The 16,232-nt window shown below is 44.7% G+C and overlaps 3 protein-coding genes across 3 annotated transcripts in view; 2 read left to right on the top strand and 1 right to left on the bottom strand.

Annotated features, from left to right (window-relative positions):
• Positions 1-60: 60 nt before the first annotated feature.
• On the top strand, positions 61-14,023 carry ndufaf2 (NADH:ubiquinone oxidoreductase complex assembly factor 2). Its single transcript, XM_088375277.1, has 4 exons — positions 61-267; positions 11,013-11,102; positions 12,009-12,049; positions 13,256-14,023. The coding sequence occupies exons 1-4, from the start codon at positions 153-155 to the stop codon at positions 13,502-13,504; spliced, it is 495 nt and encodes a 164-aa protein (XP_088231403.1). The 5' UTR covers positions 61-152; the 3' UTR covers positions 13,505-14,023.
• On the bottom strand, positions 13,966-15,367 carry smim15 (small integral membrane protein 15). Its single transcript, XM_088375278.1, has 2 exons — positions 15,262-15,367; positions 13,966-14,503 (listed from the first exon to the last, which is right to left on the bottom strand). Exon 2 carries the CDS (start codon positions 14,497-14,499, stop codon positions 14,281-14,283), a length of 219 nt encoding a protein of 72 aa, XP_088231404.1. The 5' UTR covers positions 14,500-14,503; positions 15,262-15,367; the 3' UTR covers positions 13,966-14,280.
• The window catches only part of LOC148397817 (zinc finger SWIM domain-containing protein 6-like), a 48,644-nt gene continuing 47,393 nt past the window's right edge, over positions 14,982-16,232 (top strand). The window contains exon 1 of the mRNA XM_088375274.1: positions 14,982-15,210. The gene's annotated coding sequence lies outside the window, so the exon portion shown is untranslated. The remainder of the gene's footprint in view (positions 15,211-16,232) is intronic.

The raw sequence follows: 16,232 nt of genomic DNA, 5'->3' as shown, positions 1-16,232 counted from the left end.
GGCGCGACTCCTGCTGAAGTTGGCCAACCAGCATTCAGTTTATTTACAATTGACCATCTACCGGAAGTCTTTCATAAACAACCGGAGTAAAGCGCAACCCCGTTGGCAAGGGTGCACAGAAGACAACTAAAACCTTCCCCTTTCCTGCAAATATGAATAAAATGGTCGGGGCGTTGCGGAGGACGTTCGGCGTGGTACGGGAACACGTCGGCACGGACCACCTGGGGAACAAATATTACATTATCCCCGAACAGAAGACATGGACAGGTAAGCCATGTAGTGGCTTGTAGAATTTAGGTCGATGCAATTTTGCCTAACAATTCAGTAAAGGATGGTTTAAAGCAGAGTCAATTTATAAACAATTGACTCAATACGGTCTTGTTCCCCTCTACGATGTCTGCAATGGATGGTCTTGCCTGCTTTGGACATAATGTTTTTCATCTAATGTCGTTTCACCCTAGTCAAATTAACATCTATGATCGATTTGTCATCAATGTTTTGTGGATTTTGCGAGAATTTTGCCAGTATAACTTTCAAAAGTGTATGCACTCTTGGTTTGACAGCCTTTTCACCTCTGTAGTACCTCACGTGTACCGCTAGATGGAGGACGAGGCTCAATAGTTATTCATCTGCTGATTTCAGTAAATAGATGCGATGTATACTGTAGCTCTTTTTTTTTTTTTAAATTAAATTGTAAAAGAAAAAAACACTGAAAAACAATAACACTTAAGAGATAAAAGGATTAATGGATGTTTGCCATTTTGGGCGTCCATATAATTAACCTGAAAATCAAAATAATTAACCCCTCACATTGAATGTAAAACTGCCCCCCACCCTCGTTTTTGAAGTGTTAATATTCTGTATAAACGGCATTGATGCGCATAAACACAGAATGACACAGAATGATGTGGCATAGCCTACCTGACAAATCTCATCTTTCAGAGGTCGTATCATTTTTTCACCTTTATTCTCTGTTGTTGTGTTGTCAACACAAAATGGAGAACTGAAGTCAACCAATGACCTTTTCTGCCTTTTTCATTTTTTTGTGTTATGTATCAACACAGAATTGTGGGGTCCAACCTGTCAAGCTTCCGGTTTTGCAGGATGTATTAGACTCTAAGCTTATAAGCATTTTGCTTATAATGTTTTGTTCTGTATATACAGCACTGACAGAATTGAGGGGACCAAGTTGGTCATTTTTGACATTTGAGAGGGTGCTATCAGAAGCCTTTTTTTTTTTTTTAAATAACCTGTAAAAGCTATTTCACCTTTTGTCCACGTCACCTTTCCATATGATTAAGCCTTTGATTTAGTGTCAGAAGCCCTTTTACATACATCATTTCTAAGAACCTTACTTTCCACCTCTTTTTCTTGTTTACTGTCTCAATAAATTCCTCTGCCCCAAAAAATATGGAATGAAGTCGACACAGCAATTTTCTATCATCTGAGGTATTGTCAGAGCGGTAACAGAGTCTGGATGATGTCTGTGATTGATTACGCAATTCTAGGACAAATATTGAATTTGTATACATTGCATGAGACTGGACTTTGAGTTCTGTGTGAAAGGCATAGCAGATAAAATGCTGACTCCTGTTACGGCTACCAGTCCAGGGCGTACCTTGCCTTTTGCCCGAAGTCAGTTGGTATATGCTCCAGCACACCCCCAATGAAAATAAGCGGTATAGAAAATGGATGGATGATTACATACAAAATTATTTTTTATGTCATCTTCTGACAATATGGCACGCATTTTGATTAAATAGATTATATACGTTTAGTAATAATGAACTCTTCTTGTGAAGTTAACGTCTTGGTCTGGAGGCGGAGAGGCCAGCCTCCAGCAGGCTTGCACGCATGGTTTCATTCTGACTGAACTTGACTTTGTGCTTCACCTTTTTCTTTGCAGTTTGCTGGGGAAACTTGCGCCCACCTCATATTTATAATTCATTACAAGGCTGCGGGCTGTCAGACTATTCAAATGAGACATCACACAGGCCCATTTCCCATCACGCTACAGGCCACCGTTTGACTGGCCAATCTCAATGAGTGACACCGCCGGCTTGCTGGAGAAAAAAAAACGCTGGACGCCGTGCACACACACGTGTGAGCACGCCGATGCATTGCCCAAAAAAAAAGCAATATATTCTGTCCATATTTATGTCCTTTTTTTCTTGCCACTCTGCCCGGTCCAAGCTGGTGAAAATAAAAGCAGATGCATTATTCAGGCCATATGTCTCGCTAAAGCCAGCTCTTTTTGATCTTAAACTGATAGGCCAAGCGTGGGCTCGTGGCCTTGAGGCTTTGGACCGCTGAGCTTTTTTTCACCGCTGCATACCAGCCGTCGGTTCGGGCAGGGTGAGCGAAAGCTTTCTCCGCTCTACCTCCTTCTTTCTATTCATTTGTTCATCCCCCAGTGCTTGTGGTCCATCCTCCTACCTTTATCCATGCTTTGCTGCTCCCATTTTCTACCTCTCTCGGACTGTTAACTTTAGAAAACTGGGGCGTAAGCAATCTTGCGTGTAGTAAACTATGTATGAAGACTTTAATAGTTGTGCCGAGAGAGGACTAAAAGGACACGCCCGCCTTGTTGGTGCAAAAAGCATGAGGTTGTTTTGATCATATATAGGACAGTTGTTTAGTAGAACTACCTAAAAACTGCAACTTGTGGTATCAACAAATCAAATTTTTAAGTGGGACAATAATCAAAACAGTACAATAGATATGTGGCTCATTGGGCCTCTTCTATTGTTTATGATTACGTCAAGCCTGAGTTTCACTGTGTCTTCATGCCGACTTCTTTCTTTTCCTCCAGCAAGTCCGTCCTCCCCTTGGCCCCAGTTCTCCTTTTGTTGCCGCCTCTCGACTTTCTCTCCCTTTGAAGCCTTGCCAGCCGAGATTGCGATTCAGTACACAAGAGTAGTTCAGTATGGTGGAATGGCTTGGACTCTCCCCCCTTACCCCTTGCAGTGCCTCACATCAAAACGAACAGGCCTCAGTGTGAAGTGCATGCCTGGAGAGGGAGCAACTGTAGATACCCAGCGCCGTCCTATTGCCCGACCACGGTGCCCCGCTGATGCTTGTCTACGGGCACTGGTCTTGCCGACCCTTGTAGTCGTCTCCATCCGCATGAATACGTAATCAATATTCATTCCACTCTCTCCCTTGCTTTTGTGCACTCGCTTCCCAGGCCCGGCCGGCTCTGCCTCCCGCCGCACGGGGCGCCGTGTCACGCTAACCAGATGAAAGCCGAAGTGACGAACAAGCCCCGGTACGGCGGCGCGCCCGCAGTTCCCGACGCCTGCCGTCCCCGACGCCTGCCGTCGCCTCCTTTTTCTATTTAGGAAGAAAGGAGGCGCGCTGACATTATCGGCCGCTGCAGGCGCATTTGAAAATAATTGCCTGTATGATTGCTATTTTTCTCACCTCTTTGAGGAGGTGTAGCCTTTTGTCTCGGGGAATCAATGGCTGCTCAATACCGGACAGAGGAAAGGCAGTCTTCTTTCATGTCTGCCTGAAAAGGGGAGTATTTTTAGCCCTATTCATTTTTAGCAGCGTCTGCCATGCAGTTTTAATCTATCGCTCCTCTCCTCTCCCTGTGTGTGGAGCAAGAAAGGGTTTCAGAGGTTCCTCAGAGGTGCACCACGCTGTGTCAGACAAAAAGGTGCACCATCACCATCCCTCTGCCTTTTGTCTATTATTTATTTGATCAGCCAGCTCTCACCTATCAAGTCCAAACTGAAAAGGCCTGTACTCGGCTATTTCAGGATGGGCGACTCTCGGGACTGCGAGGGCGGTGTGTGTTTCTGTGGCGTGTGCGCATTTGTATCGGCTTTGTATTTAAAAGGAATCAGCGATTGCTTGCGTGTGTGTGTGTGTTTTTCTTTCCCCTCCCCGCTTCATGCCCTAACACACTTAACACAACAACAGATGGCCGCGTGTCATCAGATCGTTGATTCAAGCCGCTTATTTTCATGGAAAGAGTCGCAGCGGAGGGAGACGCGGGTCCAAATGGCTGTTTATTTTGCCACAAGTCGTCCCTCGGGTGCCATGAAGGAAGGTCTACCCTACAGTAGGACATCAAGGTGCCGTTTACCGCGCATCGGTGTTGTCCAGACCCGCTACAGTAAATCACGCTAATTGATCAGCAGCTTTGCGGTGCACAAGGTTTAAATGAAGGTTGTTTAATCGTTATGGAGACACGAGTGTGTTTGGCTCATCTTGCACGGTGCCGGTTGCCAAGTGGAGGCACGTGTGTGTGTGCGTGTGTGTGAGATGGAGCATCATGGGGTGGCTTAACTACTAAATTAAAAAGGCATTTGCAAAGATGGATGCTCAAGCTGAGATCAAAGACGACATATTCCAGTGGGAGAGCATCACAAGTAGGGCAATGCTGCCAATGTCACCACAGTTCACACTTCAAGCCTTGAACTTGAGCGTACGCTCGCGGGTCACTTCATTAGGTACACCCGCAGACTCAAAAGTGGGCGACGGATAGCAATGGTTTTATTTCCGCAGAGATGCAATTCACCAACCGAGGTGTTCTAATCTCAGATGGGCTGGCAAGATGTTGCGCCACCCGAGGAGGGCTTTCTTGTCACAAAAGGTCCCGACTTATTCTGAATATTTTAATGAAGCAGACAGGCATAGAGGAAGCGGGAGTGATAAGGCACAGTGTGGTGGAAAGAGAAGGAGACTTCAAAAAAAAAAAAGAAAGTGACTGACAAAGAACAACGGGAGTGCTGACATCCGGGGTGAAATTACAGAGCGGATGGCATGAAGGAGAAGAATGGTGAGCGTGAAAGGCGTTTTTTTTTCTGACAGAAAGAGGGTGAAATGAGTGGGTGGACTGGGCAGACGGGAGAAGGTGGAGGCAGGTTAACGGGAAGGGGATTTGATGAGCGTGATGGAGGTGAATGGAGAGGGGTGGACAGCTCTGTGTATGGACATCATACACATGGTGAGGGTTACACAAAAGGACGCTGAGTTCCTGGCTCGCCACCATTTTTTTCCCCCCCTTCTTCCAGTACTGAGGAGACTGACTTCAAGAGGACTGTTGGTCTTAAGCGAGCGGGGGTATCGCATCCCTCTTCCCCACAAGCGTGCCTGCGTTTAGTTAAAAGTGACACTCGGGGGAAATCAGCATTCCTTTTCTTTTACTTCTGTATGAATTATTTTGCTCAGCCTCAGTGGCTTCAGTGGCGGCAGGGACAAACAGAATGAGGGCTGAATTTAAAAAGTATGAAAAAAAAAAATCCAGCCCAAGCGGCAGCGGGCCTACTTTACACTTAAGCTCCTCCTCTCTCTCCACAGCGGATGCAAAACAACGGCTGGCCTTTTCCTTTAAACCCTTTCTCTGCGTCACAAGGCTCACAGCTAATAGGTAACCATGGTTACGGGCCTCACACACCCCTCCCTTCCCAGTTAGATTAGAGATTGGAAGCAAGAGAGTCCGGATTGCTACCTGGTTTCCCTGGCATCACTGATGCTTATCGGATCACTCCATCTTCATAAGGCTGTCCATTCCCTCGGAATGAAATAAACGAGACTCGGTCCAGGCGTGCAGATGGGCGTCTTCAATCTGCCTTTTTGTTCTGCTGCAGTCGGTTTGCTCGTGGTGGTCCAGTTCAGTTTGGTTCCCCACGGTATAGTTAAAGTGCGGATCTTCCGTTTTTTTGGGGGGTTTTTTTTGCTGCCGATTCTGATTCGATCATAAGTAAGATTTGCCAACCACTATTGATATTTTCAATTTATTCTAGCTGTAACTAATGATTATTTTAATCAACATCCATCCATCCATTTTGCTCCGCTTATCTGGAGAGGTAGTAGCTTTAGCTAGGAAACCCCGACTTTCCGCTTCACCCAGCTTCTTGCGGGTGGGGATCCTTAGGCATTGATTTCTTATTTCTTTTTACCATTTATTTCCATCCCATTATGAAACAAGAGGTCACTTTTGTGACAGTGTTGAAAATGCATAAATAAATTGTGATTTTAAGGGTCTCGTGGTTGCAGGTTCAAACTACAATCTGCTACGGGTGGTCGTTTATTTTTCCAAGGCTTGAAATATGCTCCTTCTTCCCCACTTTTCCCCCCGCTGCGAGTCAGGTGCTCCTCCGGCGAGGCGTTGGTCCACCCGTCGGAGAGGGATGATTTGTTTATCAGTTTCTCTGCAGATGTTTCCAGTCGGGTTGTTTTCCCCTTCGCTGACATCTGCGGGAGCCATCAAAAGAGTGAGCGCTTGACAGTCTAGGGACACCCGCCACGACATTGCGGAGGTGGAAAAAAAAAGAAACTCTTAGGTCGCCCCCGGCAGGAGTCACCTGGGAGATGATGTGTCAAGTTGGGGGTTGTGTGTGTGTGTGTCTGTGTATAAGAGACAGCGGGTGAGTTGGCGCAGGTGATTGAGTTTAGCAGGGTGGATTCAGGGTTCAAAGAGCAGCCCCCCTCAGAGCACACACGCGCCGTCATATTCTAGCGAAGGCGTGCCTGCCGTTGGAATTTGGCACGCCACACTGCTGCCACGGCAACCCCCATCTCACCTCCTTCAGCGCTCCACCCCTAAGTCTCCTCCCTCCCTAGCTCCCCACCCCCACCTGGGGGCTGGCAGACGAGTTGCACTCAGACAGGTGAGATGGCTCATGAATATTAATGCAGCGGGGATTTCATTCCTAAAGCTGCCGGAGCCCCTCCCCAACCCCCCCCCCCCCCCCCCCCCCCTTCTTTGCCCACCCCCCCCTTCCCCGACGCAATGTCGCTGTTTGTCCTTCACGGTGAGAGGCAGCGCCCTCACTCCTGTCCCTCAGGTTAATCTGCCTGTTCACCAGCCTGTGTGTGTGCGTGCATATTGGTAAGTAGGTTCCCCCTAGTGAGTGATGAGGAGGCAGAGCTGTCACAAGGGTCCCGCTGAGATCGAGAGCTGCTAACACCCTTCATGCCTCTCTCACCTCTCTCTCCACGAGGGGGGAGGGGGCCCTCAACTGTCCCACTTTGATTGAATGACCAGAAAAAAAATTGCATAAAGTCAAAAGTCAGTTGTTAGAGTTCAATTTCAACTGGGAACTGGAGGTTTCCTTCCTCCGGGGGGCACCAGAGGACTTCAGGGAAGGTGTAGCAGCAAAAGAAAAAGAAAGAAAAGAAATCTGCTAATTTGATGTATTTTCATTTCCTACAGTGATAGATGAGATCGAAAACTCCACAGAGTAGTTTTAAACGTGCCCTGTGATTGGCTGGCAACTAATCCAGTTTCTGTTTCTCATCCAAAGTCAGCCATGATCAGGTCAAGCTCACCTGAGGACAAGCGCTACAAAAAAAATTGTTGGATAAATGAGTTTAAAGGGATTTTCATCATGCTATGTTGTCATGGTCATACCAAAAAAAAAGATATATTTTGTTGGCAGACGCAGTCATTTGTCTAAAGAGTCAAAATCCAAGTTTTACTGAAGCGTGTTATTGAAATTTCTGCCATTCATTCTGTGGGTCACATTATTATGATTTTTTTTTCCTATTGTTGTGTCAAGATTTAACGATAACAGCCACTCAAAAATACATAATAGTCTTGTTGTCTTACATCATTTATGCGGACTAAAAAGTGACCTTTTATTATATAAATAGAGAAAGAAACAAATTTAGACAATGCTTTTTTACTCCCACATAAACAAGCACTTTGACCACAGGAGGGAAAAAACCAAAATGAAGCTTTAACACGGGGAAACCATTAACTGGTTGGGTTTAAAGAGGGCAGGACAATATACTACCATGACGATGAGATGCAATTGTAATGCAATTCACTTATAGGACTGTATGATATATATAACAATCAATAGCTATTATATTATTACATTCATCTAATTCGCAATAAAAGCCCTCTATTAAATTGTTGTAAAAGCTTTTCTAATTACATTTAAAGTGCAGGAAATGTTGGGTTTTCATCAAGCAGCAACTTAATGTGATTCACATGCAAGCTATTAAAAGTCTTAATGGAAATCCACACAACACTGCAACACGTAGCCTTCTCATGTCCTTTGCGTTTATGGTCTTCAACGAAAGCAGGTCAAAGTCACCTTATAATGGTAGTCTGCTTTTCAGGCATAAAGCATGGCAGCCACAACACTTAGGCACAACTACGTATAGTAAGGGTAGCTAATTTGTCCAGCAAAAACTCTTTTAAAACTAGTTCATTCCATTGCAGATGTTTTGTTTTGATGTAATATCGTGCATATTTTCTCATCAAGACATGAAACAACAGATTTATGGAATGTCATTTCCTTTAAATGGCGGAATATTTATTTAATTATACCAGGAAAATGAGTTGCTTGGTCGGTCACATGGCATGTATTACACTCATAAGTAGTTCTGCAACAGGGAATTAAATAATAAGAAATTATAAATGATACCAAGAAGATAGCCCAGGACTGATAATTCAATATTTAGTATTTAAAGAAAAAAAACATAAAATAAAATATGTGTCAGTTTTTCAGATAATTGTCATAGAAAAACACTATTTAATTTTGTTTTACATTATTTTATGTAAACATTGGGAAAAACAAATCACATACAGTTTGGCTAGTGCTGTTAAGTACCTACTCAAGAAAATTAATAGACGACATAAAAAAGTCAAAAGGCTGCCCATAAATTTGAGCTCACTATGTATGTTTTTTTTTTTAAAATAAACAAATACTCTAGAAATTCAAGCAGTGGTCATGCTCGCACTTAAACAGCTGCCGTGTACTGTACATTACACGCTTATTTGTGTGTAACTTCACCACCATCAGTAACAATCCACTGTGAAGTATTTTGTTCATGAGGACAACTGCTGCCTTTGCTTGCATCATTTCTAGGGGTGGTTGTGTAACCACGGCCTGCGCGTGTTTTTGTGCAGCTGTCCTAGATGTGAGGTTACCAGCAGAGCTCACGAAGCACCCCCCCCCCTTCCAGTGTGTATATGTCGTGGGAGAATCCGCTGTGTTTCAGAGATATATGGACACACTGGATATGTTATTCAAATCCGTGAATAAATGCCTCGGTGGGCCGAGGGGTTTAGTCATGCTGCAAAAGTAACGAGACATGAGAACCATGTCGGAACCTAGCCGAGGAAAGCGATGCAGACGGTGTACTTGATTTTCAGTAAGCATATTAGTTCGGCATTAGCTATAGCCAAACACTTTGCTTGTGTTAGTGGAGGGGATACCGTTTTTGTACCGTTGCCACCCACACCACACCCAATGCAAATATGGAATGGGATCAGTTTATAATTAGCATACCTGTTAAACATATTTGCTCGCTACGAGTGGAGACCAGAGTCTTTTGTTTGCTGGCATTTGTTTTTGTTCTGCAATCATGGAGGGGGTGGAGATAGATGTTAGATGATAGCATTTTCTCTGAAACAATTTCTTGGTAGACAAGCATGAGTGGCCCTGAATCCGTCCTGTTTCCCCCCCCCGACCTGTGTATCAAGAAGAAGCTGAGGAGCCGACAAGGCCCTTTTGTGACTCTACTCGTAACCAAAGCAGAACCAAAGCAATGCTAGCCCTAATTAGCTGTCCTGATTACTATATAGGCGGGCACATAAAGTATAGAGACAAGCTCGTAAGGCATAATTGCAGAAGTGGAAGCCGCTTGGAAGCGGCTTTTGTTTTTTTTCACAGCAACAGTAAACATGCTGAGAAGATGCTAGCGCAATAACCTTCGGTTGGGACCGTTATGGGCGTGTTTACAAAGGGAATACTTTCATCCCAAGGGTTCATAATGCGGATATGTATACGTACATACCGTGATATCACATATGTATAACCCAACAACCAATTAAACAGATTAGTACAGTAATGGCCGTTAATCCAAGTATCAGTCTGTCTTTCTGTTTTGGGATACAGCGGTGTGCTAACTGTCGCTGGGCTAACGCTGGCGATAATATGAAAGTCTTTAAAATAATATTGCTGTCATTTGAATTGACGTTAAGATACAATCATCGATCTAAATTGAAGTCAGTGGTCGTCTTCGAATCCGAAGGATGAATAACAAAGATACGAATGAATGACCTTTTTAATTACTCTTACGTTAAACGCTGCCATTTTGGTGCCCTTGTACGTGTATCCGAGAGATCTAAACATTAAGGCCATCAGTCCGCATCCAGTCAGCTACCGCCGTACGCTGATGGAATCCTGACGATTGTCTGTGTTTTGGAGCGTGTTGTTTTCCCTGCCCATCTATTTCTCTCCTGCTAGCCATGTTTTGCCATGCATCATCACTCTAGCTCTCTTGTCGACCGTCCCCCTTTTTACCTCCTAACGCTCATGCTCTCTCAGTGGGGGGGGGTGGCCGGACGTGCGACTGACTACCTGTGAGGCTGAATCTGTGGAAAGACAGCAAAACCTGCACGCCATACAAAGGCGTTTTCTTTCATTCTCCTAATCCTCACCCGCCCGCCCTCCTCCTTCGTCGCCATCTCCGTGTCATTGTGTGCCAGCCAAACTTGTCTAATCAGCAGATTTCCACCAAAATAATTGGTGGCGGCCTTGCTGCCGGCGAGCCTCGTGCCGTACACAGATAGGGAAAAGGCGCACTTAATATTCCACACGGCTCGTGCCTGCCCCCTCCTCCCCTACTGTTCCCTCTGATATCTGACCTCTTTTGTCTCCTGCGCGGCTTGATGTTGATTTTGGAGGGCATTGTTAGCCGCGGCGCCGCCATTGGTAGAGCTGGTCGGCGAAAGGCGGTCGGAGGGGGGCCGTGGTTGGTCGGGTGAAAGGGAGCCTCATTTGCATAAAGGCTTAGCCCAGATTTGGAGCCACTCAGCGAGATCTGAGGAGAAGGGCCCGGGGGCCACGAGGTAATCATCCATGGTCTGTCACAGCGCTGTCATTCCTCCATGTATTTATATGTGCGCACAAGGAGGGGGCCTGTGTGTGTGTATCTGTGTGTGTGTGTGTGTGTGTGTGTGTGTGTGTAAGTGAGACTTGTCATTGTTTTTTGTTTGTACCGCTTTGCATCATCTCGTACGCCCTCTCCTTTTGTTTCAGGGAGACTCGTCCGTGCCAAGAGGATGGTGGAGGCCTCAAATCCCGCAGAGTACGAATATACGGAAGGCAGCATACCAATCGAGTGGGACGGTGAGCGCCAGTCCCTCTCTAAGCATCAAACCGAGGCCTTCGCTTATGTTTTTCCTCTTTTAATTCCACACTCGCGTTGCAAGATGGAGGTTGTGAATGCTTTTTTTTTTGGTTAATCAGACACCTTCTGCCAGCGTTATAAAAGTGTGCCGGTAAAATAGCGTTCCTTACAAGTGGATACAAACGCTTCCCTCTGTCTCAGGCTGGCTTTATCCACCTTAAACCCCTCATCCCGGTTCGCCCCATCCCTCATGCATTTTCATCAGCATGCAAATAAGAAAAGGGATAAAAGAGGGCCCAGAATCCCCAGCGCTAGCTGGAGGAAGAGTTGGAGAATCTCTCTCTCACTCTCTTTGGCTTCCTTTAACCTGCTAGGCTATGCAGCCAGCTCAGCCAAAATAGAGCTCCTTTCAAAAAAAAAAAAAAGTGCAGTGATATGACAGGAGAAGCGAGGAAAGAGGACAAAGGTACTGATGAGAAATGACAGAGCACGTGCGCTTTCAAATTCCGAGATCAGAGTGGATCCACCCGTTCTCTTCCAGGACTCTCAGTGGTCCAACTGGTTCGAGCAACTGTTTCCTTTCCTCCGTTGCTCACCGTAATCTGTTCTAGGACACGAGTTGGCCTCCGATGGGAAATAAAGGGGTGTCAACAATTTTGCTAAATGAATTGAGGTCTCACGAGATAAGCTGTAATGCACAACGGTAGCTCAGACATCAAATGTTTGAATTGTGAATTATTCACCTTCTGGAGCGTTGGACCCACAACAACTCCACATGAGGACCAGGTTGCCCCAACAAGGGGTTGCGGCACCTTAAAAAAATAATTGCCATTTTGAAATATGACTGCATGTTTTGTTTGTGTGGGTGTTCTCACTATCTGTTTTTTTCTTTATTATTACTGCAGCTTGGATTCGAGGCAGACGGAAGGAGGCTCCCTCTGTAGAGGTACGTCTCCCCCGCCAGCGCCCCACCGCAGCAGCAGCATCCCTGCTGTGATGATGCTTGGACTCTTGGGGGGTGGGCTTTCAAGGCAAAGGAGAGGCTTTTGATTTGGTTTCTATCTTTCGCTTTCGAACGAGCAACTTTTGGGAGCAGCATTAAAATAAACATCATGTCCTAGTTAAAGCCCGTGAATGCGCTGAAGTTGATTTTTCAGGTACTTTATGTGAGTATTTAATTTTCTGATGATGTCTTACTGTTGATTGCTGCTAATGAAGATTAGCTAGCTGTACAAAATGGATGCAGAAGGTCCGTGTGTGTCGTTTTTTTTTATTTATGGCTTTCTCCTAGATGGGAATGTTGAACGCTGGTTCTTTTTTTTTCCTTCCTCTCCCTTGTGTTGCTCTCTCCGGATTTTAATTGCTCTTTAAACGCGAGAATGCTGGAAACGGTTTGGGGCTCAAACGAAATGTGGCTCGATGTAGGAAATCCCTCGCTCACTCGATCGCCGCCTCTCCTCGCCAGCGGGCTTGTGCCATCCCTACCCACCACTGTGCCAGAACATTCTATTCCAATTTTCTTTGCCTCGTGTCCGCTCGTCGACAGCTGGACCGACCGAGGCTTCACTCCCGGCACATTTACCCTAAACCCCCTTGTCACCTCTCTCTGTCTCTCTTCCCAGTCCAAGTCTGACATAAATTGATTGGATTAAATCCTGTCATTAACAGGCTGGAAAAGCAGCTTGGTATGTTTGCCTCCGTTCTCCCCCCAAAGTGTCGCTTTTTTGGCCGCGCCGCTCACTTTTCCAGGCCAGCGCGCCGCAGCAGCAGCCCAGTCGGCACGGCCTTTTTATGACATGGCTCAAGTGATGGCGAGGGAGGGGGGAGCTGTTTAGAGTAGGAATGTTGGTTGAGCAGGCTTTTCCAAGCGTGGACAATTAGACGTTTCACTCATTGTCATAAATGCGCATTTGTTCCTGGCATTGCTACTTTGAGTTGCTTTTTTTTTTTTTTTTTTTGTAAATGTGAGCAGATGCTGCTTTGTGTACCCCTCCAAAAAAAAAAAGGGAAAAATGAAGTCAGATTATCTATCCCTCTATATATTTGTCGCTATCGATCGCTCTAGGTTTATCTCTTGTTATCTTCTAGCTAGCAAATTTTTGTCACAAAATCCAATTTGTGTCCAAATGATGATTGGTGTGCATTCACGCAGGAGCTGATGAAGAACGAGGCCTACAGGGAGCAGATCAAGCTGAAGGCCAGGGAAGTGGAGGAGAAAGACTTGGCCCTGAGAACGAAGGAATACGATGAAGGCCTGGTGGCGATTCCATCCAGGACTGTGGCCGCGGGCCATGCGGCCGCCACCAGCTTTGGCAAGCAGGAGCTCAGCAAGGAGCCCACTAGCACCGCCAACACCTTCCAGCCGGGCTCCTGGCGTCCTAATCCCAAACAGGAAACCTGAAGAGACGGTGGTATGGACTTAGACCACTTGGCAGTAGAATGCAATCTCACAGAAAGAAAGGCTGACTGTTTTCATTCAGCTCTTGTATCAGAGCTCTTTCATTATGCTGCTAATGAAGTGGCAGGTAAGTGCAATTCATTTGGTGTTAATAAGCAATACAAATATTATTTGCATCCTGTTTGAAGAAAATTGTACATCCAGAAATTAGGAAGCTGTGTTTTATGATGCTATTAAACGTTACACAAGCACCTGACAATGTTGGGAGGGTTTAGTTTGATCGCAGTGTCACAAAAAATAGCATTACATTTTATCTTATGGAAATATATATCTTAAGGACCTACACACACACACAATGTTTATTGCCTCCATTATCAAATTTAAAATGTAACTATGACTGGGGAAGATGGGCTCAGAATATCACATTATTGTACATACTCTCACGAACTTTAAAAATCTGGACCTTTTTTAAAGCAACCATGAAAACTTTATTGATTACAAATAAATTGGTTCAGTACAGTAGGGCTTCATTTCATTTGAACACAATGCAGATGTTAAAAAAGGAATGTTATGTGTGGCAAACGCTACACACAATGACAAGCAAACCTGTGTATAAAAATGTCAAACAGACTCTTGCTGAGGAAAGTCCGACGGGAATGTCCGTCTCGACACTGTTCGACCAGTGGTGTGCAGGCGCGCACTATCCTTGCCCTAAAGGATCTGCAGCGGCGGTGAAGGCAACAGGTGGGCGGGCCTTCATCCTCCACACAGCCATCTTATTAGTTCCTCTTCACCTTAGCCAGGTTCTCCTGACGCCGCTGCCTCCTCTTCTGCTCCTTGTCACGCACCTCGATCAGCTTGGCCAGTTTCCACGACAACAGCGCACAAGCGATGAAGAGGGGCGTGAGTGCCAGCAACACACTGGTCAGGAAGCCATAGGGATCCTTGGCGCACCACTCCACTATGTACTGGACCCATGCTCGCATCATTTCAATCATGGTGCTGGGGAAAGAATAGTGCATCAGTGGTTGGGTGACAAGTGGGAGACATTAGGGCAAACGTCATGGAGTGTAAAACTAAAGTACAAATAGTGTTTCCTGTTATATTGCATTTTATCTTTGGTACCCCGATATATCATGGGCAGTCAATTCCCAATTTAGTTTGTAGATACATTCAGTGGAGCGTGTTAATCACATATGTGCGTTGACAACCATATTCACATTCAATATTTTAATACTTGAACTCTCAACATGTTTAGCACGGGGTAAACATTGCATTTCGCATACTAAGCCAGAAGACGGGTTTCGAACTCCGAGGCGCACGAGCTAACTACTCCACCAGCATAAACTGGAGGCACGGCAGCATGAATTCGAGCTAAATCAGACGTAAATAACGTATACTCGCCGATATGAGTGAGTAAAATGAACGTCACACCTTTAGAATAATTACTAATTTGATGCTCGCTACTTGTTCATCATTCAAAACGAACGAAAAAAATAGCTCCACGTCCGCAAAATTATCACAATTCGTTTCTATTCATCTGTCGTTAGTATTATACGTGAAGTTTGATTGCCTCCGTGAGTGATTTGAGCGAGACTTTTGAACGGGGTTAGCATCATCAGCTAACCAGTAGCCGGGTAACGGTCTGAGTTGCATCAAAGACGAAATCTCAGCAAACGAAACATGCGAACATGTGCGGATTTTAAAAGGTAAGTTCCAATGCCGATGCTCGCAACTTGCAAAGTGAGACAGATACTAACCTGCGCGCTGTGATTTCTTTTTATTTCTACCCCTTTTCGATTTCTTTTCCTGTTTCCGGATGCAGTGCTGGGAAGGATGTGACGTAATCCGAGTGTTGAATGGGATTTGTAGTTCGTTGGGATGATAAATCAAACATTCGTGATGTTTATTATGCAGAGTAAAAACAACGGTAGCTATGACCAGAATTTGACAGTGTTTCTGATTAAAATGTCCAACATAATGAATACATGAAAAACTTGGACAGCTACAAATTAATTAATTATTCATAATTAGATGTTTATGATGTTTCCTTTTAACAAATTAATAGATGGATGGATGGAACCAGAGGATAGGATCTCATAAAACTATCCAGAATTTGTCGAGTAAACATAATTTAGAATTTTTCTTGGATGAACTTGAAGAAAAACACCCTGTGATGCTGCTGTGATGTCATATAATGTCATGATGCATATCATAGTGGAAACTATGTAATATGTACATTTCATTTAATATATCTAATTTCAATCAAAAATAATACTTCAGTTATAAAAAGTTTGTAATTATAACAACTATATGCAAAGATGCATTGTAACTTGTAAGCTACCACGTTTCCCTTGTATTATTTATTGTTTTATTTAATTTCTTTTCAATGAAAGGGGGGAAATTGAGGCGTTTATCGTAGATGAGTACTGATTAACAGAGACGGTCTGTATTAAAGTACAGACCACTATTCGAAGAGTCACACCGTGAAATACATGTAACCTTGTAAAAAAAAAAAAAATCACGCACACACACCAAAAACATATGACACCTGGCTTTTATTATGGAAAAAATGTGATCACCAGTAAATTTTCTGTTTGAACAATCCTGCAAATTATAAAGCAATAACTCCCGTCCGCAAGAAGAAAGGGAGCCAAAAAGGCTTCGTTGGCCCTCTGAGAAAGATGACTAACATAACAAAGCAGGACCTCCTGGCTTTGTGAACTTCCTG

The sequence above is a fragment of the Syngnathus floridae genome, chromosome 5 (genome assembly GCF_059516105.1).
Source record: "Syngnathus floridae isolate MCC-2025c chromosome 5, RoL_Sflo_1.0, whole genome shotgun sequence".
In the NCBI taxonomy this organism is placed as follows: Eukaryota; Metazoa; Chordata; class Actinopteri; order Syngnathiformes; family Syngnathidae; genus Syngnathus; species Syngnathus floridae.
The sequence above is the reverse complement of the archived record's forward strand: the minus strand, read 5'-3'. Positions and strand labels throughout refer to the sequence as shown.